We start from the raw sequence: 27,373 nt of genomic DNA, 5'->3' as shown, positions 1-27,373 counted from the left end.
ACGACAAAAGCCGCGGTGACGACGCGCTCCCTTTAATTTAAACTTTTATTTTGCCCCTAACTATACCGCTTCGTACACACCACTGCATATCAAAGCAACAATATTCATTGAAAAGTAGTCACTACTTTCACCGTCGCATAAGGGTCATTATATAGTGAGTTTGACGTGTGCTTGATCGTACTACGTACGGGCTCTCTGTTGTTTCAACTAATATTCGCTTTCGGTTGAAAAAATATCCATCAACTATAGTGATGTAATTTTGTGATACCCTTGTCATCAGAAAATCAATGTTAAATATATAATTTAGATAATATTTAACTAGTTATTATATTTTAGTAAGATATTGGAATTACGCTTGTATTAAAGTTATGCGAGTGAACAATATTTATTTATCCGAATTCTTAGAACATATTCCCACTTCGCAATATTTCTCCGAGACGTCTAGTCACTCCTCAGGGAACTCACCCTCTATTCGAGATCTGCCTAATTCGAGTTGGGAGGAAACATTTTGCACATTGTAGCCATTCTGTGTTGTTGAAATGATTCAGGATAATTTACTTTCGATGCTAATCATTGGGAAATTTAGTAGCACAAGTACTATAGTTTTAATATGAAATTGATTTTTTTTACTAGTAAAAGAAATAAAAAGTGTTTCGTATATATATTTCGATATTTTAATGCAGCAGTTCTAGTTTACAAACAAATAAATAAGATCTTGAGCCCTAAATCGAGTTACGGTAACAAGTCTCGAACATCCCCGACGCCGTGTGACAATATTCTAGCGCTAACGAACACATATTCTCAAATATTAGGAAATTTCTGCTACAAACTTCTGCTTAGTTCAAAAGCCGGTCAAGTGCGAGTTGGATTCGTGCACCGAAACCTAAAGCGAATTATATGTTGAGAAAATGAGCTTATAAAATTAATCGTCTAAAAAATTAAGTATGTTTGTTGCAAGCTTATTGATAAAAATAAATAAAAATAGTTTTAGACAGTGATATATTCTTATGTTTCGTATTTCCCTTCATATTTGTATATTTGATAAACAAATAATTTTAAGATATTAACAATTAAGAAATATCTTAATGCATGGGTGAAATGATACCTAGTATGAAAGGACTGATCACCAGTCCGGTGCTCGAACTGGCGTTCCCAAATTATATTCATAATAATAAATGCATTGCATTATGTTTGTCGAGGTATGTTTTTGTCTAGTCTAATCCTCGTGTATCAATTGATAATATTGTCTGACTGATGCAATACAACCGTGCTTTAATAATTTATAATATAATTTTTGACACTCCATATGTAGAATATGACATCGACATAATGTAATGTTTGCGTTAGGGCGTTAATTATAATGTTTATCTATCACATTTGCTTCACGCGATGAAGAAGACTAGACTAATTATGAAGAATCGTAGAGGTTACCATCACAAGCACCGCAAACGAAGACAAACTGTGAGCAGCACGACGCGAATATGAAATGTTTGGTCTAAACCGTGGGATACAGCGATGCGAATTTGATAACAATCTATTGTGAAATAGGATAACTATCCTATTTCACAATAGATTGTTATCAAATTCAAATTCAAAATTCTTTATTCAATTTAGGATGATATACATCACTTATTGACGTCAAAAATTACTTAAACTAAGTCTACTGCCGGCTTCCAAAGCGCAGGTGAAGAAGAAGCGGCGCAACAAACTTCACCGCAGCCTTTTCTCCAAGGACGTCAATTAACAAATATAGGTCTTATATATTTATTAAAAATTAGGAGGACGAATTTACATCATTATTATATCATTAAAAGTAGGTACTTTTAATGATATAATAATGATGTAAATTTAATTTTTTACCATAATAAAGCCTTTTATTAAAGTCTTGAACTAGAAATATATAGACATTCTCAGTTACTGCTGACAATGTTCACTACATCCTCATAATTTGGACGTCTTGAAGCGGTAAATGATTGATAAATATGAATGTGAAGACGGCGTGGTGGAAGAGTACTTCCGTATAAGGTATTTTGGGAATGATAATTGATATAAATCAAAAAAGATTTATTCCCACACGAGTATAGTACCACAAATTCAATAGTTTCACTAGTCCTGTCTATTTATGAGCTTTCTATATATATATTATTATTTTCCTCTAGCTCTTAAACTCTAGTTTGAATAAATTTATCTTAAATAAACTATCGCGTCTCTGTCGGTACAGAATTCAGATTCTAATTAAACGTCACAGATTTCACATAACTTCAGTGTATCACTCATCGAAGTCAATAATTACTACCAAGTAAGTAAGTTTACCTCCGCCGGCGTAACTGAAGATTAGTGTGTTGCTCAGGATCTTCGATACCTATAAACTACAAGTTATCAGGGATTTGAGGATTGATCATAACAATGTTACTATAAACTTACTAATTGTATCGTAACATTGTTAAGCCTCCGGAGATTAATTTGCAAATTAGATTATTAACGAAACTTGGGATGAAATACTATTAATATGCATCACTCGAATAACTAACATCGAATTATAAATCAGGCTTTAATTAAAACAAGTTCGAGGATAAACTCGCGGATCTTAATGAACAGAGTATAGTATAGTTTTCCTCAAATAGTTATCTAGTATAGTTATCGAGAAAAACTATATTATAACAAGCACACAATGCCTTTGGCGATGTTTTAAGTATATTCCGTTTATTGCTGTATTTGGCAATAGTCAACTAAATACCGGTTAAACGAAATAAAGAACCAAAAAAACGCACAAATAGTCTCGAACTTCTCACAATGCCGAAACCATATGGAACAGCTAGTCCTATATATATTTGAACGTAAAACATCTCGGTTTAATAATAGACAATTCTGTGCTGCCGGCGAGACGCGTCGTTTGTCTTCGTTACGACAACCGCTCACGCCAATTATATATGTGATGCTGAGTGAGTTTTTAACCTTCAATATAAAAGGAAGGTGTTAGAATTAAGGTGTTAAGAACTGTGTATTTTTGTTTGCTTATAGTCAACGATTCAAAAGTTTATGGTAAGAGAAAATTTTAATCACAGACAAAATAGATCTAAAGTTCTTTTACTAATCAAAAACATAAATTCTTGTAGATGGATGTCTACTTTTGAACTTTCAACTAGCACCAATCAACTTTAACGTTAACTTTAACCTACGCAGAAAAACGCAAAGTACACCATTATGTTAACGTCGAAGCTGGCTGATGCAACTCACCTTTATAATGATAATGTTAATGCCAGAAAGGTACTCCAAAGCTTTAAAACATTACCACTTTATAATTCCTAAGAAATGAGCTGCTATCTTCCTGGTGTATAAAGTATGCAGTGAACGTATATCATACAATAATTGGCGGGCTGTGCCTTAACGAAGACAAACGACGCAGCTACGTGTTCCACCTCCCGGAGACGTCGGCCTGTCTGGGTTACGCTCGTGTTGGGGACGAATAAAAGTGTCATGTTGCGTCAGTTGATTTTGATCTTCCCAGCTGTTTCGTGAGATACGAAGTTAGAAAAAAAACTCAGTTCATTTTGTTGTCTTCTTCATTGAAGATTAACCAAGTGTTTGATTAATTATATTTAAGTAAGGTTATTTTGCCAACAATGCCTATACATGTAGTTTATTCAACGAAAACTTCAATTTTCCATCTGTAATAAACGTAATCCGGTGAAGGAAAACATCGTTAGGAAACCTGCACACTGGTTATTTCTTATTAACTTGTGTGTGAAATGGAGAAGGCAATGGCAAACCACTCCATTAATAAAGCCAAGAAAGTTGTTGTGTGTGTTTCATTCCACGTAATAAGCCATGAGGAATACGACTATGAATGCAATGGCAAACCACTCCATTAATAAAGCCAAGAAAGTTGTTGTGTGTGTTTCATTCCACGTAATAAGCCATGAGGGATACGACTATGAAGAGAAGATAATAAACGTAAAAGATACGTTAATGATAAAAATAATGACACCAACTGGATACGGATGGCCAGGACAGAGAATGTTGCTGTAGATGGAAGGACGCCTGTACATTTAATACCATGGAATCATACAAGGAATAATAATAAAGGCATAATCTTATCACCCCGTTGATATTCCCGTCGTACTCTCTAATTAATTCAAACGGGTAAACATCAAAATGATGGCAGAAACAAATGACTCGATTCAGTTGTTCGTGTAACGATTAGACTCGCAATGTGAATGGGCCCTTAGAGTGCTGTATGTGGTATCAAAATAAACTAGTTTGGACGTCGTAAAGTCAACTATATGATGTGATAATAAACGTGCTCACCAGTGATCTGAAACAACACATTTATGAAATTAAATACCATTTGGTTTGTTTTTTTCTTTTGATTTATTTGGTTGTACAAATCGTATCACACTATGCAATGATAACAAATATAAATGAGTAAGCAAATGTGAAAGCAACAACGTGAACTACAGCTTACAAAAAGAATAATGTTAAAAGAAAAAAAGGAGATTATCTATCCGTGAAAAGAGCTAACGATACGATACGGACTAGATACGAATGCTACGTGTGGAGAACAAATCTATACTATTGATATATTATTTTATGAATATTAAACTTTAAACAGGTATTATGTCACCAGTCTTTCATGAAAACGAAAGGTAAATATATTTTTTGGTTTTCTGTTTGACGAAACAATCAAAATATTTCATTATTCAATTACAATTTTAAACTAAAACAGGCCATGTATTTTACGAGTTATTTTATCCTTAAACTTTCATGAATACCAAAGTATTATATATTGTTTCCTTTCAGTTGTTATTCAGTTCTCCAAAACAAACAAAATATTAAATTTTGCAGTTACAGGCAAGCAATTAAACAATTAAAACACGACGCATTAATAATTTTAAACAATGTCAATAACCACTCACAAATTATTCAGCACATCGATATTTGTGGCCTTTGTTATTTATATGCATCGCAGCACTGACTGCGGCTCAATGCATGCGATGAATACAATTTTTCATGGTACAATTTTATTGCTATTTATGTATGTTTTGGCCTATTTGCATATTCGCATAAAAAATAGGAAGTAGAAGTCGGATATACTACCGGCCTATTTTACTGGTTGTGTAAAAGTATTTACCCATTATACTACCGACAGATAGTGATGTACGGCCATTAACTGTACTTATTAATAAGTATACATTTATTACAAAATTATTATTTTCATTTATAACAATAGTTTGCCAAACGTGATGATCCATCTATTTCGTAATTCCAATTTTTGTGCAACCAATTAAAGCAAAAACCAGTAAGATTGACCGATTAGACGCCGCCTGAGCAACTCTATCATTAGTGCTACATCGCTCATACGAACCTAGTTCAGTTGATTCCGTTCATTCATTCTTTTCTGCTCTGTCGGGCTAAGCGAATGAGTGATGGGTTTTATACACGGACCAAATAATTTTCGTTTTTTGATGAAATAACAAAATATTATTTTTCAGTACTATTTATTTTGAAAAACACAGAATTTCCCGAAATTTTAATGCATGAAAAAAATATTTTGTTTTCAATAATATATTGAAAACTGTTTTATAAATGTCATTACTTCTTACCCGTGACTTTGCTCGCGTTAATTTCTTACGAGTTCAGTAATTTTCTAAATGGAAGGCTTTTCCGCGCTTCTACTTCATTGGAGGTATTCCTATATAATCTTAAAGGGCTAGGCTTCGAAACACGACAAGTAAGGACTTATATGTGTTTACATGATGGTTTGTCGCATAGCGAGCGTTACATCAGGTCGTGTAGTTCATGAATTATAATGATGAAATATTATCTAACCTGAGTGTGGGCACGTCGGTGACCGGCGCGCCATCTTCCGTCAGCCAGGTTATAGTGGGCGGGGGTGAGCCGTGCGCTGCGCACGACACTCTCGCGCCGGAGCTGTTCGAGAACCGCAGTCTGGGCGGCGGCTCCATCAGGAAGATCAGCTGGCTGAGCGCCGGGGATGCTGTGGACAAACATTTTTGTTGTCAGTGTGTTTACGACTGCTTGCCACCACTATCGTCAGAGTTATGTCAGGTGCCTCGAAAGAATCTACACTAATGTTAGCATAACACACACAGAAATAAAACTTGTGTAAGATCCCGGCTCCATTACTGTAAAAACGTCGTGCTCCGCTGCGTCGACGCAGAGTGTTACCGCTTCGTCGTACTCCGTTGTTTGTTTGTACAGTGCGTCAAAGTTCAATTATTATGGAAAAATGATTGAACTTTTACGCACAGTACAATGCTGCGTAATCCTTCACGCAGAAACGGGTAACAGAGCAATGAGGCCAGGCCCTGAATCTTTATCAATAACGTCAGTACTTTAGAATATGAAAATAGTGTATGTTAATGTTACTATAAATAAAAGTGACTTCAGTGATATATATATATATGATATATAAAAATTTTAGTAAGAGAACTAGGAGAAATATTCATATTCATACACTTTAAGAATAAAGAGAACGACAGAATAATAAATCAAAGCAACATTTTTGTGAATTGTATAATGAATGTGTGTTTCAGGATGGAGGCTCAAAGAAAATACTTTGATCTTTTTATCCAACGTCAAACATGTTTATGAGAGTGTAAGTGCTAACAACGTTTCAATTTAGCACTTACAATAGCTATAAAATATTGGCACCTGGACGTCGTCGCATTCGTGCATTTTACGCGCCACTAACACGGCGGAACGCTGTTTTTATAGTCCGGGAGGCAGTAAATTTGAGTGCCTCCCGAAGCTCCCCGTCTAAGCTCTCCTAAGCTGCGCGCGTAATTTCGTTTTATTAAGTTCGCTGCTCATACAGGATATTAAAGTCGCTGTTTGATAGAAAAAATGGGGTAATATCGGTTCCCGGTGGCGCGGACCACCTGCGGAGTTTCGCGAATTTTCTGATAATATTGGATCATTTTGAAGTATCAAAGGAGTGTGGAAAGTCAAGTTTGTATGAATTTTCATACAGTTTGCGGAATAAATAACTTCTTGTTGCTTTTGTTGCTTATCAAATAAAAATATGAGGTAATTTATTATTTTTTTAGATTATATACGAAATACTGCAATGATCAAATTTGATTTTTATGACACAAAAAAAAGCCTAACCACTGCATGGCTTTTGATTGATGCTACTCGGCCGTATCTATTACATGCATTTTATTAAATTGTATATAGATATAAAAGTATATGAAAAAAAACAACCAAATTAAAAATATTAGAAAACCCCAATCCAGAAGTTCTGGCATCATCTCATCTTATAGAAAAGAGCAGATGGTCCCCAAACATCTGAATGCACATTTTCCAAATATAGCTAAGAATACTATCGGTTAAATTATCTTTCATAAAAATCTTTGTGTTACACAAAGATTTCAACAAAATAATTTATTTATTAATTAATTTTAACCTTTAACAAAATTTAACACCTATTGTAGCATTAACGAAATTGATAAAATTAGAAGAAGAGTTTTCTTTCAACGTAATCTTTTACAATGATCCCTAAAATCTATTATTTTGTAGCTTATCAATATTAATATTATTATCCAAATTAAAAATATTCCAGTATATTAAACGTAAACGTAGCTCAATTATATTTGTTAGCTTTTCGCTTTACGAGCTGTAGCACACGCTACGAAGCTGTAGAACACGCTACAAAGCTGTAAAACACGCTACGAAGCTGTAAAACACGCTACGAAGCTGTAAAACACGCTACGAAGCTGTAAAACACGCTACGAAGCTGTAGCACACGCTACGAAGCTGTAGCACACGCTACGAGGCTGTAGCACACGCTACGAAGCTGTAGCACACGCTACGAAGCTGTAAAACACGCTACGAAGCTGTAAAACACGCTACGAAGCTGTAGCACACGCTACGAAGCTGTAGCACACGCTACGAGGCTGTAGCACACGCTACGAAGCTGTAGCACACGCTACGAAGCTGTAGCACACGCTAGGAAGCTGTAGCACACGCTACGAAGCTGTAGCACACGCTACGAAGCTGTAGCACACGCTACGAAGCTGTAGCACACGCTATGAAGTCGTAGCATATACTATTTAGTTTCGATTCGTAGCACCAGCTGTATTGTTTGTCTAATCCAGCTAGATATAATCCAATGTTATCGGCCTAAGCCCATTATAACTGGATTAACTGTAATTAACTATTTAATTTATTTTATGATACGTAAATTATTAATACATTAAGTTATACATAAAAGATTATGGGATAGTGATATAGTCTGAATTCGCGTTGTGTATTACATATGATTAAGTTTAAAGGGACTGTTTGATTGTCACTATAATATCAAAGGCTAGATTTACCAAAGAATATGTTATAGTTTTCAAAATGTTATTATTTATATGACGCTGTGCTTGTAGGAGAGATGAATACAAACAAACATACATTTTATATTATTACATCACATATTTTACCAAACAATTAAGAAAATTAGTAATCGCCAATCGATTTAGAGAGCAATCTGTAGGGATTAGTTCTTTCAACAATCGAATCAGCTAAGTTTACATGATTCCGACTAGGCCCGACTATACGCGCAAACTTCATTAATAACAACCTAATCTGACCGTTAACCCTTTTTGACCCTAAACAAGGCCGTAACTTTGAACAGTTCCGACAAACGACTGGTCGAGTTACAAGCGAGAAGCGGATCAACATTCAAAGCATTTACTGTTTACAGAAAACGGTGTAGAACTTTATCTAAAAAAGCCAACGGACATTCTAAGTATGGATTTTAAGTCAATTTATATATAAAAATATATGCCTTATTCTCTTTAAATAGATTCTTTTACATCCATACCAATATTGTAAAAAGAAAAATCTTTCTGTCTGTAACTTGTGGCAAGCCTGGCCCAGTCTTTGATATGCCAATATGCATGCACGACATGTTTCTCGGAGACCCAAATTGAAATTTACCCAGTTTCATACCACCTTCCGAGGGTCATGCGTGCCTGCTACCACTCTCTAAAATCCTTTACGACTACTTACAAACTTCAGTATACATTGCCTGTTCTATGTGAAAACTTGGGCAAAGTATTACGGATTTAAAGCAATGAATTTAGAGTTTAATGTTAATTTCGCAGGTATTTCGCAAGAGAGACGGTGGAATGACGGTCGAATAGTTTGTGTAAATTTAATATTTCATTTTATTGGACGGGTCGCTTCGTTGGGCCTTAATTGAATTTTCCAGGAATACATCAACATTACATTAAATTGCAATATTTACTATTTTATAGTAAAATATTGCAAAACAGTTTATAGAGCATTCCGAGTACACGGAAATTTTGGTAAATTCGTTATTACGCTATTTTAAAATAATATTATCCGATATGGAAGCTTTTTATTTAACTCATTTCATCTCATTTAAATATCTAAATTGAAATTTCACTCAGCTGAGCGTCGAAGTTCAGCATAAACTCTCATCATTATCATCTACAGCCCTCCGTGAGTTACTGACTGGGAAAGGCAATATTAATAAAAACTAAACTTAATGTTGCTAGCCGCAACAATAGGCCTCCTTCCGTCTACGCCAACGATCTCTGTCCTGGACAATTTCCTTAACATCGTCGACCCATCCAGTTGCCGGATGTCCTATGCTCCATTTTCTGTTTCTGAGGTACCACTCGGTTACAAGTTTACTCCAACTTCCATCGTTCTTTCTAGCATAGTGCCGCCCAGTTCCATTTTAATGCTGCGACCCTGGTGACCACGTCTTGAATTTTCGTTCGACGACGCATCTCTTTAAGTTAAACTCTCATATAAATTCGTAATATATAATATATTTAATTACGTTCGTAATTATATTTAATTAATAAAATCGTATAAATTTAGGAAATAGTTTCTTTATAAAGTTCCAAATTACATTAGTTTTGCTTTAACTTTGAGCACACTTTTTTGTTCCGAATTCCCACGAACTAAGCGAACGTTTATTTTTGCGACGGTCTGAGCTCAGTCATTAAGAAATACTTAAGAGCTTTTAAGCTGCTGTCACTCCTCATGACCAGAGCTTTCAGTCTTAAGTTTAAGAATGTTGCCAACTTAGGCGACAGTTTAATTGGATATTGTAGGACAGATTACAGTTGAAATCAGATTTAGACTATAAAGTATTTTAATACTTCAAATTTTCCCTAATATAGAATTTATATTGCTCTGTGGTTTGATGAAGCAGAGCCAAGGCACAAATATTTAGTACTTTTTCCCATTACAACATGTCACAGTCGTAAAAATCAGTAAGTCATTAAAACACTCAATAACGTATGGGGGCGAGCGTTGAAGCGTCGCCATCACTGATAATACATTTTACGGAGTAATTCAATAACGACAGTTTGGTGTGTTTGACCGACGTCGTAAAAGGGTGTTATGAGTTTGGTGTGAAATGAAAATGTTTCGATGGCCCAATAAGGATGATGATACATCGTCATTATGATGTAAAAAGTATTCTTTATGGAATAGAATGGTAAATTTCATAAATATCGCATGATGTTGAGCAAATGCATTACCAGATGCTGACGACCGTTTGAAGTGGAGACGAAAAAGTGGGAAAGTGGACCCTGGGTTCAGACGCTCAATGGCTGAGGAAGAAACCGGGAAAACTCTTAGAGGAGAAAGAGAGATGTAAATTTTGAAATAAATAAGTTCGAAGTTAGCAACGATTTTAAGCAAAAATAAAAAGTACAATGTAGGAATGCAAGGTTCAGCTTTTCAAATTCCGAGCTCCGGAACAGAGGCCAATATTTTGCGGCAATATTCTGTATGTGATATTTTCAAGAGGGATCGAGAAAATCGGTTACGCTGCACAAAAGGCCAGAGATGTAATCCCGTGCATGAGTGCGTGTCCCGGGTGTATATTCTATATAAAGTATATTCTTATGAAATGGAGACACGAGCTACCATGTCTGGCTGCGAGATCGTGGACTGCTTTATACCTTACTAGTGCAAATAAATTTACTTTAATAAAATATAATCAAATACAAAGATTGTATAGAATTTTCAAAGCACAGTTTTTTGATAACATGAATCATAATAACGTCAATGTATTCTGATATTGAAAAAGTTAATTATCGCAGTTAAAAATATAGATAATGGCCCAAATATTTATCTTTTCAGCTTAAATACAGCGTACTGACATTGATGAAGCCGATACTGGATTCATCAGTGTAGGTAGGTACTTAATTATGCAAAAATGCACCAACATAATTTAATATATTTACAAATCAATTTTACGTCTGTTTTGTGCACGTAAGTGAATAAAGTAAAAATCTATTTTTCTCTGGTGAGAAAGATAAATAGGTGTATATTCTCATATACAAAAAAAATGTAATTATTCAGTCGATTTCCATACAAAGTCTTCTCTTTGACCGTATTCAGCATACGGCCGTAAAACCAGCAACCATCAAAAGTCCCTCAAATCAGGATCGGGACGGGAAATAAGGCGCAGTAGACGCTTTATATGCCCGTGGTCATAAAATTTACTGAGACTACAAATTGAGTTTTATTCATAAATAGTTCCTTTTATTCTAATAGAAAATCTACATATCAAAAACGGATTTACGAATTTGTGATTACTAGAATAGCATGGATAAATAGTATTTTGATTTTAATTTAAATTAGGCTACAATTATGATAAGCCACAAGGTTTTTGTCTATTATAATAGATTTAGGGTAACTTGCATCACCCAAGTTACCGATAACTTTAACCAATGCGCTGCTGCTGATAAGGAAAATGGCTTTGCGTTATTCTGCGCAGGTTAAAATTAACGTGAAATTTAACGGGTGCAACCAACCTAAAAATTATGCGTTATATGGAACTTTTGTATGTTTCAAATGAGAACAAGTAAAGTACTTTATATAAGTTACTTTATATACCTCAATGTATACAATTAAACCTGGCTGCATCATAAATATCAATATTTAGGGTGTTTTTGTTCACTTCCCCCCAATTACCGTAGGTGACAGTGCCTCGGGCCTAGTTTCAAAGGACGTTTAATGAGGCTGCACCGTTAAGGACACCACATACAAATTCATTAATATACGTCTAATTATAACCGTAGGGCTCACTTGAGTAAAAGGATTTCGTTTGTAGTTTTATTTCTTTTAACCTGAAATTGAAAATGAAACAGTATTTTTAGCTTTATTTGTATTTTGTTATGTCAAATATTATCAAAAGAAGTGCCCTTGTCGTGTCAGATTCAAATTCGTTTATTGCAATGTCGTAAGTGGAAATGTTAGAAATGGATAAACTCAAAAATAGAGGACGGATTTTGTACGCTTTGTACTGTGATTCTTGAGGTAGGTTTAGTTTAATAATTCATTATGGTTTTAATAACTAGCGGTCCGTCCCGAGCGAAGTCGGGGCGGGCCGCTAGTTTATTTTATACGTTGAAGGAATGATGAAAAAATACGTGTATATAGCGTTCTATTAGGAAAATCAAGAAATAAAAAAATATTGATAGGTCTTTTTATTATTTGTCAAAGATTTTGTCGTCCATACCCATCTGTAAACGTACTAATGAATAAAAGTTCATGTTCCCCACATGCAAATAAAAGATTACAAAATTAAAAATAACCAAAAATATGTTGAACAATTTGTTTGTTCATTCGGCTGGAACTCTTATGTCGGCCGGTAATAACTCCGGCCCCCTGGGACCTGGGCCGGATCTCCACTCGCCGCTTGTCCGGCGTTCAATTTACCAATTATTTACCCTGACGAATATTTGCTACTCGATTGCGAATTTGAAATGGAGTGTTATGTTATTGAGTTTATGCTAAGAGTAATGTTACGAAGTGCAGGTTGAAATTAACATCAAAGTTGACTAGTGCAACGCACCCTAACTAAGTAAGAACAAAACGTTAATCTTTAAAATGCTTGTCCGACGTGTAAGTATTAGATGTTTCATATCATTTTGTCATGTTGATTGTGACATAACTCCAGAGAATTGATTCTGAATAAAGTTTATGTGATAACAAACGTTCATATAAATAATATAATATTAAAAATATTTGTTGATAAGAACGCTACGTCCGCTGTGTGTTTCTGTGTTTATTTACTAATGTGTCTTTCGTTGGACAATGAATAATTTATATTGCAGTAACAGCTGCATTATCACATATCTATTTACCACACATTAACCAACAAACAGCACGGGTAATATTGATCACACGCCCGTATTGAATACATTACACACGAGCTCCGCGCACACATCATACACACGGGATGCAGGCAGGGGCAGCGACCCGGAAACGCCCGGGCGAGCGTAATTACACATTAATTTAATGCACTGCCGGTGACAGGGGATATCTGTCTCTAATTTTCTTGTTCATTTTACTAGCTTCTCTCTCATCTCCGTGTGTTCTCGGTTGGGTTTAGGGCTGTGACGCCGCGAAATCCGGGGTCAGCGCAAAAGTGTAAATACACGGGAGTATATTATTATGTAGGTAGTTGTTCTATTCTAGGACGAAACTACAAACCACGACATTTATTTATGTAACTTATGCCCTAGAAATCAATTTGTCTTGAGTGTGCATATCCCTTTTAATGATTGGTCAACGACGTACATATATTCTGACCTGCCATAGAACATTCTTTGCAAGAGTTGTTTAAAAGGGACTGGACACATAAAACGTTTTTCCATAGATTTGCTAACCGACAGCATCACCCATCCCACCTTCACTAAATCATGCTTACTCCGTTTACTCCGACAATAAGCTGCGGAAATAAAAATTCAGAGTAAATACCTTCGTAAACGTACGAGAGATTTTAAATGAGAAGAGTAGAGTAAAATACACATAAAATAGAAAAGAAAATTTAAAGAAATAAACCAGTTATAGCTTCGCTAAAAATGCATTAATTTTAGATGGGAAATTTTATTTTCAGAAATGTTCTGTTTTAATAAAATTTAATTAAAATTTAAAATTGTAATTATTATTTTTGTACACGACAATTAAGTATTCTCAGCATAACCTCGTATCTCAACCCGTATAGTTCGCATCCGAGAGTTTTATCACTGTAGCAGAAACAAACAAGTTTCGGTAGTTTCGGCAGTCCGCGCGTCATCAAAGAGAGAGACGTGGATGCATGCGGGATGCAAAGCATATCTGATGTTGGGACAATGGGCTTGTATAAACTTGGAATTCGGCAGTAGATTAAGAGTGGGTTGCACCTACTATGACGTTGAATTTAACCTGGGCAGAAAAACGCAAAGTACGCCATTTGATGGCGCAATGTCTAAGTTGACTGGTGCAACTTACCCTTAGTATTTTTTTGATTTCCATAAGTGACGTATATAATAAAGAATAAATAATTTCGTTTAATTTTTAGTGTGAGTTGCACAGTTAACTTTGATGTTAACTTTAACTTGCGCAGAGAAACGCAAATAACGCCATTTTGTCTAAACGTCAGCGGCGCGCAGGTTAAAGTTAACGTTAATGCTGACGGTGCAACTTAACCTAAATACCTATTTAAGTTTATTCCAAAAATTAATGGGACACATTGTCCTCATACACTAGTGGAACAAATTTAAAAATATTAAGTTTTGATTTCTATCTCAATGTCTATCAGACCCATATTAATATATGTTATTTGGTAGTCGGATTGTACCTAGTTATTATGGTTAATTAATTAAAAGTCTAATTGAATAATTTCTCAAATCATTACGCTTCAGGTCGTCGTGTAACACGCACATTACCGTAAATTTATCTCCACAATAATAGTAAATAACCGGCCCCAAACGTCCAGAACATTCGTTCCATCGCCGGAAGCACTGAATTGTGTGATACACCGACACACAATATTCATATGTATATATTTCCCCCAAATGAAATTATCGCCGTATCGTTGGACGCGTTGGGTGTAATGTGATGCTTGTTTACGAAATTTCAGATAAACGATATCATTTTGTGTGAATGGTTATAAATAATAGCTATATTTATTTCTCTTCCGCGCTTATTCGCTATTTCATTCGCGGCGGCGAAACATAAAGACCACCGTCCGGTGTCCGCGTATTGTTGCCCTCTAGCTGCCAAAACTTTTATTATTTTTACACTTTTATCCCTGCGACGATATCCACACGAGGATATGGTCAAAATGAAGGGGTCCTTTTCGAAGGGCAACACACATTGCGCACATTTCACAGACATTGCAGACTATATTATCTTGTAGATGTATTACATACACATCTTATCCTGCTTGTTGGTGGGTATCTATATAAGGGATATATAGCCTGGCAGCTCAAAGGCATAGCATTCCCAAGGAGGGCTATGATTGATGTGGCAGGCAGTTGTAAAATCACAGATTTTTTAAAGATTTAATTTTTTCGCTGCGTTGCAGCTCCTAATGAAACTGGGATCACGCGGGGTTGAGAGAGAGATAGAGAGAGTCTATGAAATGTACATAAGGTCTGTTTTCGTGCACCCAATGCAAAACATGGCGCTTCACTGTCAGCTCCCAACTCCACTTCGCAATATTTACAAAGCAAACAATGTACAAACCGAGTTAGTGGAGTCCCCATTAGCATTGCTAACGGTCTCACTCACGACTACACTCGACTATGACATTTATGTAGTTCTTACTCAATATTATATACTAGCTTTGCGTACAGTTTCATCCACGTCACTTCACTGGAACTATTCCTATTTTCCTTTAATTTTTAAATAAATAATTAAGTTTGTGAAAATTAAAATAACACGACTGCTGTCCTCTACGCGGTTGAGTTTCTTTTTTTTATTTCGTTTAATAATACGTATAACATTTAACGAATTTCTCATAAATTGTGTTAAAAGCTAGAAACGTCAAGAAGTTTTCCTAAATGTTTGTTATGATAACATTTTAATGATCTTATAATTACTTTATGAGGTATTTTAATCGAGGTTCCTCATGTCGTCACCCTCACAGTTGAGTAGCGGAAGGCTAGGCACGGTACAAACAAGTTCGTGTCGAAGCGACGCGCTGCGTTTGTCGCTCAGGTTGGTCAGGAAACTTGTAAGTAGTTCCAAACTCAGAGAGTACTTGATGTTCGAGTGTTCAGGGGAGCAAAACACACGCCGTTCATATTCCGTGAAGCAATAGATACATTAAGGGTGGGGCAATGTTGTCATCAGTCAATTTTGTCGATGATTTTAACTTGTGTGCCGCCGACATTTAGACAAAACGGCGTACTTTTTATTTCTGCACAGGTTAACTGTTCTGTTAACGTCAAACTTTCGACTGATACAACCCACTAAGTTAATCGAAAATTTAAAGCTAACTGATTCTGAGAAATGAGTGACAGAAATTGTCTGTTTTATATTAAAATTTATAGAATTGAATTATAATTAAATTCTCTGACCAACTCCATCGCAGCACTTTCTCTGGAAATTTCAATTCATAATGATATCAACATATTTGGACCACACAAATCTGCTTAACGTACATAACGCAATGTAGATAAATATTATAGAGGTGGATTGCACCAGTTAACTTTGACTTTAACTTCGACTTGCATGCTGCTAATGTTTAGATAAAATTGTGTCTTGCGTTTTTCGCGCAGGTTGAAGTTAACGTCAAAGTTGACTGATACAATCCAACTATATAATATTTATCTATATTGCATTATATCAATCAGATTTAAGTGGTTGATATAACGCATCCTAAGATGACAAAATACAGAATACTGCGATGTTATCACACCTAAATCCAGCACTAGCATTAGCTGCGCAAACGTATTTTGACATTGATATATCTTCCGTAGCTTGACCAATAACAATGACTTGTACACCATGGTAACGAACGCTTTTTTTGTGAGTGAAGCACCATCTGCAATATTATAGAATGTATGCTTATTATGTAAAATATTTCAATACAACATTTTATTGCCTTATTATTGTATTTCTTTAATGAAATGCGACAAATAAAGCGCGGGTGAAAGGCATTCTGTACGTAAACTAAAACTTTTAATTAACTTGCCGGAACAATGGAACTAATGACTTTAGTTCCACTAGTTCCGAATTGAAAATAAATGTAGCAAGTTCTTCTGATTAATTACAGTAAGTTTGCATTGAGGACGTATTTAGAGGGCTGAGTCTTGGTGCTAATTAGTTTAGAGAATCGTGAACTCCTCGTCACCGGGACGAGGCAGTCAGGTGGGCAGTCAAATTGAGTCGTTTTTATAAGTTTTACTTTTAAATCTATTGTTTTTCATTCGGTGTCTATCTAAAATCAAACCTATAAATACATAGGAATCAGTTCTTATAAAAAATATTATATTATTATAATGTGTGAACAGTAACAACTTAACAAATAATTAATAATTAAAAATAATGAATTAATAATAGCGCAGGAGAGAAGTATATAGCGCTGTCTCGTTTCAGAGGCCAAGATCCTCTTTGAGGTCACTGGGTCAGATAAGTAAGCAAGTATTATAGTTAATCTGGTTCGTACTTCTGAAATAAATTCGAATATGTATGTGAACCTTCAAAATTTATTAAAACGGAAGTATTTCATAATGTTAACGGGCAAGTTACGACTTAAACTTAATGCAGATGAGCAGGAGCACAACATTAGAATCTCGAGAGATTGAGCGAGTTAGTAGTTCTCTACTTACTTAGCCCAAGTTAGAGGCTGCTTTTAAGGTATCTGACGCTGAAACTAGAAATGTGAGTAATCGTAAGTTTTTGTTTGTATTACCTTTATTACTTAAATAGAATGACTTCGTTTCAATATATATAGTATTATAGGTTAATTTTTCTGCATTTCTTCTCTGTTTATTTATGTATATATTAAATAGTATATAAAGAGATAACATGTTAAAAACTTCAATACTAATGATATGCCTAATTTCAATTTTTTTTTGCACACCTTTGAGTAAATTTTAGAAAAGCGGTTTCGCCGGTCAACTGTAGGAAATCCCTACATGGGATAATTCCGCCGGTGTACATGTGTCTTTCTCATACTAATTTTAATCTTTGTATATATTTTCGCACAATAAATTTATTACAAACAAACAAACATTTTATCATAACGACAACAACAACAGAGCTGTGTGAGTGCCTCTGTAAACATACATCCATCATTATTAATGACAAGGACATCACACTGGCTACTCCCAGTGCCCGGGATCGCACTGACAAAGTTGACAATCTTGCTCGAGGTTTAGCCCAGAATAACCTAAGGTTGGGCGGAACTAATACTGAACTGCTAGGTGCCTTGCACCAACTCTGATGTCAACTTTGACATTAACTTTAATAAGAATAGAAAAAGCAAAGTACGCCATTTTATCTAATTGACAGCGAAGCGAAGGTTAAAGTTAACGTCAAATTAACCGGTGCAACCCAATCAATATATTAGGTATGCTGGTTAACACAAGTTTAGCTATAAGATATTTTACTATTTAGCATGATTATATTTTGAGTATTTCAATTTTCTGACCAAAGCCTAATAAAATAAATAAAATACCACTTGTACAATATTTTTATTTCGCGTAACTGCTCAGTTAATAACGGGATTTACCGAACTTCTTAACGTAGTGTGTTCACTCCTTCAGCTCATACACTTCCCCGGCTTACACTTTAAGGAAGTAAACATATCGGAGCTTCCGAACAAACTTGTTGTTTTTTAGATTTTACCCTGTTGTCCATAAAAAAGATAAAGCATACTTTAAACTTAAGTATGTTTCGTCTCTTTCTGTTAATAACAAATTTTGTAAAGTACGACAATGATAAAACATACTTTAGCTTAAAGTATGCTTTATCTTTTTTATGAATAATGAACGGTGTAAAAGTCTTACAGTTTTTAATATTATTCAAATTCAATTTTAAAATTGGGACAAATTTTGACATAAAACAAATGTGATGTAAATATTGTCTGAAATGAATCGGTCGATTATAATAAAATGGACACGACTGTGTACAGGTCAATATATCAGTCTGCTCGATATTTCATATATTATAGTAGGCAAATAAGTTTGCAGGTCGATGGTGAGCAAACACCACAGACCATGTACATTGGCGGATTGATTCATCCAAAATTAGCTCAACTAATGAATGACTGAAAATCGCCAATTGGCCATTTTCATCACAGGATTTTAGTTGTTAATCTGTGTCAGTACAATACAAATAGCGTCCAAAGTTCCGTGGCTTGTTTCGAGTTGGCAACACAAACGAGGACGGTAAATACGGGAGCAAGTTGCGAGTGGTCTCGATGGTCGAGTGACGCGATATGAGATATTACTGCTGGTACTCTTTCTTATATTGTGTTCATTATTTGGATGTGGAGTTTGGGCAAGTGTTGTATAAATATGAGATTATAAGAGTGAAAATCTATAACATACTTGTAGAGTAAAATGATTATTTCGCAACCGATCAATTTGTACGAACGTAATACGAGAAAAACTTTTTTATCTTATGTTTAACGTGATTTCAGTAATCATGTGTCCAATCAGCATTTGAATCACAACGAAGTTCACAAAACTGCAGTGCATTAGAAATTCTGTCGACGTGTGAATGCCGCTTGTTGAAAAATGCAGAGAGTTCGCCACCTAGGACTAACACGGAGCAGCCTAACTGAGCAGCTGAATGCTGTGCAATGCGATGCCACGCTGTTGTTCGCATTTGAAAGAATAATACGACGACAAACAAAACACACGTAAATACATACATTTGGAATTGTCTCATCGTGCCGTGTCACATTGACTTGTCGCGTTTGTAAGTACCTAGGACGCCGGCCGCCGGCTAACGTACAGTTAACTTCATCATGTTTCCAGCATAGACTTTAATCTAGTGGTAATGAGGACAAATTTTCAATGAATTTGAACTAAATTGTTGTTGGCCGTACTAACCCCGCAGGCTATGAATAGTTATGTGAATCAAATCGGAAAACTTCATTAGGAGCTGCATAGCGGGAAAGTAAACTTGGAACATTCCCTTCTTGCACGTTTTGTAATGCGACAAATTCTAGTATATGTGTGTTACCAGATGGATCAAATCGGAAACTTTGTTAAGTATTAATTTCGCCCCCGAATTTATTGAGTAGGTACTCTCTAAACACTCTCTGTCAGTCTGTTTAGACAGACAAGTGGTGAAAAAATATTCCTAGCTTCCTGCTATGTGAGTATATACTTATATAGCAGGAAGCGGGATTGGACATATTGCGGGACGAGACACGTAGCGGGAAACAGAAAATTTGAAGTAAAGATAAGAAAAAATATGAATTTGAATATTAAGATTCAAATTTTACGGAATACGCGATAAAAATTACTGAGATTTTGTTATGAAATTCACGCGGGTGAAGTCGCGGGCAAAAATTAGTATTACATATAAAAAACCTATTAATTAATTTTAAATTTTTCTTCAAATTTTCAATATACCATTCAGCTGCTTCATTCATTGTCAATTAAAACTACTTAACCTACTTTTTGTCTATATATTGAAATCATTAAATACGAGAAATCTTTTTGACCCATCGGGAAAAAAATAGGTTAGTTTTTTCATTAAATTGAAAAAGTTACATAACGTTCTATGAAACCTGGTCTAGAATATACAGTGCACCCTTTTTTCTCCTTGTTGTTGTAGCAAATACGTACCTTTTCAATTTGCTTCACAAAGCTTAGGACGATTCGGGATCCTTTGTGACGAATCAGAATAGGTTGATTGTAGTCTGCCGAGATGAAATTCCATTGCATTTGTTTACTTATGTTAACAAACAGTTACGTGGGATTTATTTTGCAAATTAAAAATATTTCAAATTCTTAACAATAAATTGAATAGAAAATTAAATATTTCTGCTAAAATTACACCGTCAAATAGAAAAATAGATAATTACAATACGATACACGTAACGACACCAGGCTGAGTTGCCAGCTCAAAAATATCAATTCAATTGATTTATGCATAGCAAAGAATATATATAAGTGATAAAGGATTGTCAAATATTTTTTATAAGTATATTCTTCCAAGATCACCATCACGTTTTGCTTAATTGCAAATTACGTAGGGAACAATGTCTGGCAGCTTCCGCCCCGCACTAGGAGGGACACACTGAAGAGGTGCTGGCTCGATGCTCGATGTTGTCAAGATACAAGCGTGCCAATCAATGATCTAACTACTATGAATTCTGAAAATGATCTTTTTCTGATTGGACCGAGTCTTGGATGTTTATCTATATATGTATTTGTTATAAAATATAGTATCGTTGAGTTAGTATCCTATAACACAAGTCTCGAACTTACTTTGGGGCTAGCTCAATCTGTGTGATTTGTCCTAATTCTATATATATATATTTATTTAAAAGGTACCTTATAGGATCACCTCGTTGTCCGTCTGTCTGTTATTTGTAATATAGCTATAAATTTTAAAATAATATCTGCTTTTAAATATATTTATAAAAAGTTATTTATTTTGAATGAATTTATCTCACTGTTTTGCTATTTAGTTTGACTGAAATTAAATAGTTAAACGATTCGTTAGGCGCGCCAGCAATCGAAATATACTAAATAAAGAATTCCCAATATTTGAACAATTGGAACACACAGCAGTATTGTGACAAAAAAAAAACTTTTAATTTCATCGAAGCTCCGTCAATATTGGCCCTGGCGCTGTGGACACCCAATTTGTAGGCCTAAACAAATACATGGCGCAAATACGAAAGAAAATGATCACATGTAGGAAAAAAAATATGATGCAAGTATTTTATCTTTTAGTTCGTAAATATAGAATGATAACTTGTAATTTTTGTCTGTCTGTCTGTCTGAACGCGCATCATTCGAAATCTACTGGACCGATTTGCTTGATATTTGATATGTAGGTACCTTATATACCGGGTTAATATCTTAGATACGTTTCATCCCGGTAAATGGTCAGGTTCCCGTAGGATAATTGAAAAACTAATTATGAATAAAAAATGCTTCAGAATCCCGGGTTAACATCTTGTAGACATTTCGTCCCGGAAAACGAGGAGGGTCCTGTAGGAAAATTAGATACATTTCATCTCGGTAAATGGTCAAGTTCCCGTAGGATATTTGAAAAACTAATTATTGATCAAAAATTCTTCGGAATCCAGGGTTAATATTCTATAGACATTTCATCCCGGAAAATGAGGGGGGTCCAGGAAAATTAAAATAACAATCCACGGAGCTGATTTACATTAACATTTTGCAGAAAGCTGTAAACAGAATATAAACAAATTTTTATCGATTAAAGTCTGATATAGATATAATGGGCGCAGTATGTATCTATTATATATCAGACTGACTGACTGAGTAACTGACTGATTCACTGACTGACTGACTGACAGACAACATACACCCGAAACTGCTGGGCGGGAAGCTGAAATTTGGCATGTAGGTGAGCACTAAGAGACGATTTTTGGAAATTCTACACCGAAGGGGGTGAAAGGGATGAAAAACTGTAAATATGCAAGTTCTACACCGTTGAAGTTAATGACTTGAAAATTTGGATTTTGGTTGTTTACAACGAAGTAATGAATACGTGTTTCAGATTTTTCTGATAAGATAAGAGGGGTGAAAGATTGTATGGGACTTAATACAATTTTCAAGATAAAAAGGTGTAAATTGCCACACTTACTTTTTGTAGTAAATAACAATAGTAGTCAATACAAAAAATGTTTAATTTACGTTTGTGGTTAATAAAAAACCGGGACATAAAACGTCATGGAAAATAGGACGGCACGCGTTGCAGAAAGCGGGAATGGGAGTAGGTGCGGGTAATGGGAAGGAGACACATAGTGGGAAACAGGACGGGACACATTGCAAAAAACATGATGGCACAATATGTAGGAACCGGTACGGGATATATACTTTACATTACATAGCAGGACGCGGGATTGGACAAGTTTGTGAGACGAAACACGGAGCGGGAAACAGAAAATTGAACTAAAGATGAGAAAAAATGCGAATTTGAATAATATATGTTTACCAGTCTTAGAGAGTACGCTATAAAAAAATTACTGAGATTTTGCTATGAAATTCACGCGGGCGAAACCGCGGGCAAAAGCTAGTAAAAAAATAAATTTGTTGTTGTGATTTCTGACGATTCAATTAACTGAATTTATGTTTTATGTTGTTAATAATGGATAGAATTGGTTTAATATTTATTTTTTGATTGCATTTGTATTAACTGAAGAGTGTTTATTTTAGTTTACAGTTCGTGAAAACAACAGAGTTTTTATTGAATCATATTATTTCAATTTAAATTTTTCTAACACTCAATACATTGCTCTCTTTGAAAAGATATAACCGTTATTTTATTTTATGAAACCCCTAACAGAAATGTGAAGTTCCAAGGGTGAATTGCACCATCAAATTTGACATTGACAAGTTGAAAGTTTAGATAAAATAGCGTATTTTGCTTATTTCTGCGTAAGTTACAGTTAACTTCAAAGTTGACTGGCACGCACCACAAATTTGTCATAAAATAAACATTGTCACTGCGACTCATTCTCAAATTAACTGCCAAGCCATAACCGACGAGATTAAAACTAACCGAAGCACCGACAGTTAACTGCTAACTGTGTGTTTACATTGTGTCGGTTATAAAACCGGTAATCATTGACGTTAATTTTTACTGTGCGCTGGCTGCACTTTGTTGCTTTAACTTTAAAAATGCTTATTTTTTCTTTTGTTTCCATGTATGTGATTAATCAATTTCATATTTATTTTTCGTTGGTCGTCACGGTCGTCGTGATCATCGATAAAGTATAAAAAAAATATACTAAATCTCTCAATAGATCTCAACCCATCGGAAAACTCCAAACCTAAAGCTAACACCTTCTGGTGGACTAGTATGGAAGAGGAGATCCAGACAAAATATAGACCTTGTTAAATTATACCGGTTAGACGTTACTACATGTTGATGTTACGTTTTTATTTTGATAAATTAAAATTTTGCCTAATGTCATAGATCGAGAATGTATACAGTATTTTTTGTAGTAAAAAAAAACTAGAGGAAAAATATAACATTAACCTTTTTAAAAGTTAAAGTTTTGAATTTAAAAAGTTTTGAATTTATTCGTAATTCTAGCTTATCACCTTCGTTTTACATGTAGCTATTACTTACAGTATTAGTATTATCATTACGATATTTAAACCATACTAAAATTATAATAATAGGATTCCTCAAAACATAAACAAATATCTACCCACTTGTATACAAAACTCGACCTAATATCAGACCAGCAAGCATTAGCTCGTATTATCAAAACTATGCAAATTCTCGCAGCTCTCCCGAAGTTCACCGCGTGATTCGGGACGGATATTGCGCACGGAACTAAGGCGAGGGAGTTATGACAGCTAATAATTTGAACATACCAGCGTGTAGCGGCCATGAATGCTCGCCATCAGAAGATCCTGGCTTTGATTTTTGTAGCGGGCAATGTAATCAAGTAATTAACTGGTATGCTAAGTCATTGTTGTTAGATAACTTAGTTGTTGTTTTAAACGGAGATAGTAGTTAGATATAAAATTTACAAATGTGAAGTATTTCTTTGTTATAAAATGAAGTAATACGAATGAAAACAATTAAGAATGTATTATGACAGATTTTATTATAATACTTAAATGGATTGGATATACATGTCACACATGCTTTTATTTTATTTTTGAAAATAATACTTTTAAAAAATCATTATAAAACCGAAAAATCATTATATAGACCGATTTCCATGAATTACTTATTAAAACTCCTCGCAAGGAATCTGCGCAGATCATTAGTCCCATCAAAAGTTCCCGGTTAATTAAACTTGGCGCTGCGGATTATTAAAAACAAACATTTTAACGCCAAGTTGTGTGCTGTCACTGAAAGTTGGCGGGAAAGTTTTTCATGGCGCATTTTATGATTATTTATATAAATTGGGTTCTCCAAACTTGAGTAAAATTCAAAAAGACATTAATTCTAAATTTTAGCTCATATTTTTGCACTTATTATATATATTCATAACATCTATTTGTACTATGTTTCAAGTTAATAAACAATTCATTCATTCATATACAAAACGAGTTCGAACGTTTTTCATTTTCTAAAATCTTGTATAGTAGTAACTTTTATTAAAATGTTAATTTTATAGTTGGTTGTGTAAAGAGCAAAAAAAAAGTATGAAATACCAACTTTAAATCAATTTAAACAATGAGTTACGCACGAACTCTCATTGGTTAAAAAATAGAACAAATACATCCTAAAACTCCCATAAGTACTGAACACCTAATACGAGTTCGTCTGTGCTCGGCGTTTACGACTGCACTCGGAGAGCTCTCGCGATGAGAGCTGACGCTTGCAAGTGTTGCACCATGCAGCTGGCAGGGTCGACGCCCTGTATTAGTCAGAGAGATTCGACATAGATTTCGTCGAAATTAGATTTTAGAGATTACTAGATTGAAAATAATCATCATTAATTGATTTAAAAGAATCTATCGCTTTAAAAAAATAACTGCAATGCATCGGTTCGGCGGCCCGTATCGGGTTGCTGGTGTGAAAAATATAATTATTTTTATCTAGTAATATTTTTTTACCTATTTCACTTTTTCATAAATACTTACAGTGTTTCAATGGAATTAAAACAAGTAAACTATTGTAACTTGATTTAAATAAGTTAGAAATATTTTATTTTCATTTCTAAAATGTCTAAAAATGACACTTGTCAAAATTAAGTGGAGTTAACAATTCGGGTTACGGAACCAGTTACATACAAGTCGCGATGGGTATGAGACATCCTTTAACAGTAGAATAATTTGAAAATATTTTCTAAAAGATAACTCTCAAAAATCGCGCTTCTAATTACTTGGAGAGCTTACAGCACGATGCATACAGACTCGTAGTCTAATGAGGCCCTAACGAACCCGCAGCTCGTGTGTGAAACACTTTAATTATTGCGCATGTCATGGAATTGTCCTTTCTTTCCGGGACGCAAAAATCGGAGATGTGGGTTATTGGAGAATACTTTGTTGGAGAAAATTGTGATAGTTGAAAAACTCTAAACAAAGTTCTGCATTACTTGTACAATGATACCGTTGTCTACCTACTGCATTTAGTATAGTTAATATAAGTGGATATTATGCCTGGTTTGAAAATTAAAACTAAAACTTGCATTACAAAATAGACACTTGTTTTTAACTAGAAAATAAAATAAAATAACAACTATCGTTTTCTAGTACGAGGCTAAATAAACTAGTGTACACACGGTCGGCAAGTGCGTCGTTTGCTCTTTCCGCGCCATTCGGCTGCGACCCGAATTAGTCCAGCCGTCGAGTGGCTCACATTACCCGGCCGTGTACAGGAGGGCCGCAGTTACCCGACCACGTGCAATTTACAGGCAGGTAATTGATATTACTTACGCACTGTTAACGGAAAAGGGTAGTTGTTATAAAGTAAAATCAGATACTTTTTCCATGTGTCAAAAACAAAAATTATACTTGGCTTTAAAATTATATTAGGGGCTTGTATACCATTGGGTACAAATGACGTCATAAATCTTGAAATCAGAAAGCTTTTCACTGGATTTAATATGCTTGTGCATAGTATGCACAAGCATTATACTGAGAAAAATACTAAATCTTAGTAATTTAGTAATAAAGTGATATTTGATTATCGTGTTTAATTATGTCAATGCAATGTATATTTTATTTATACCCAGGCGACCGCAGGCAACTATTCAATTACAACTATGAAAATACTATGTCGGCATACTTCAACTTACTTGAAACTTTAACTTACTTGAAACTTCTTGTATGAATTATTTTTTGTTATAAACAAAAAAAAGATATTTCAAGTAAATATTTATGTAAATTACTTTTATCATTCAATTACTATTCAATATCCTCCATTCTTAATAATATTCAAGCTATTTCGTAATTCAGTTAATAGTTAACGGGGAAGATAATTCAGTGGACGGTAACTACGTTAGGGTTGTCAGTGGGACGTGAATAGTGGGCTCTCTTCATAGCCAATGGAGTGGAACGACGCGCCATTATAGGGTTAGCCCGACAAAGTGCCGAGGTAACGAACTGAACTCAACTTGGGAATGTTTTGGCCCTCCGTGACATTTTAATACAGAACTAAATAAAACCATAAAAAATCACTCAGATGTGAGTTGCTCATTAATATGTCGTCTAGGTATACGAGGGTGTGACAATTGGATATTGTTCGTAATTGAAAACTTGGAAATAATAACAACTCCGGAAGAGCTCTAATCAAATTGTATATTATAGAGAGAGAGGTCTCGACTTGACCATTAGTATATGTTAATATACATATAGGGTTGACAGTAACATTAGATGATATATTGTGACAATATGCGACTGGCATGTCTAGTTAGGTAATATCAATATATTTTTAAATCTCAACAAATTCTGATGACAATGAT

The 27,373-nt window shown here is 34.8% G+C and overlaps 1 protein-coding gene across 1 annotated transcript in view; it reads right to left on the bottom strand.

The window, feature by feature from the left end:
- LOC128679895 (cell adhesion molecule Dscam2-like) overlaps positions 1 to 27,373 on the bottom strand; it is a 121,725-nt gene that overhangs the window by 58,670 nt on the left and 35,682 nt on the right. Inside the window, exon 3 of the mRNA XM_053762403.1 lies at positions 5,830 to 5,998. Within this exon, the coding sequence (XP_053618378.1) occupies positions 5,830 to 5,998 (169 nt within the window). The remainder of the gene's footprint in view (positions 1 to 5,829; positions 5,999 to 27,373) is intronic.

Source organism: Plodia interpunctella, chromosome 2, assembly GCF_027563975.2.
Source record: "Plodia interpunctella isolate USDA-ARS_2022_Savannah chromosome 2, ilPloInte3.2, whole genome shotgun sequence".
NCBI classification, from domain to species: domain Eukaryota; kingdom Metazoa; phylum Arthropoda; class Insecta; order Lepidoptera; family Pyralidae; genus Plodia; species Plodia interpunctella.
The sequence above is the reverse complement of the archived record's forward strand: the minus strand, read 5'-3'. Positions and strand labels throughout refer to the sequence as shown.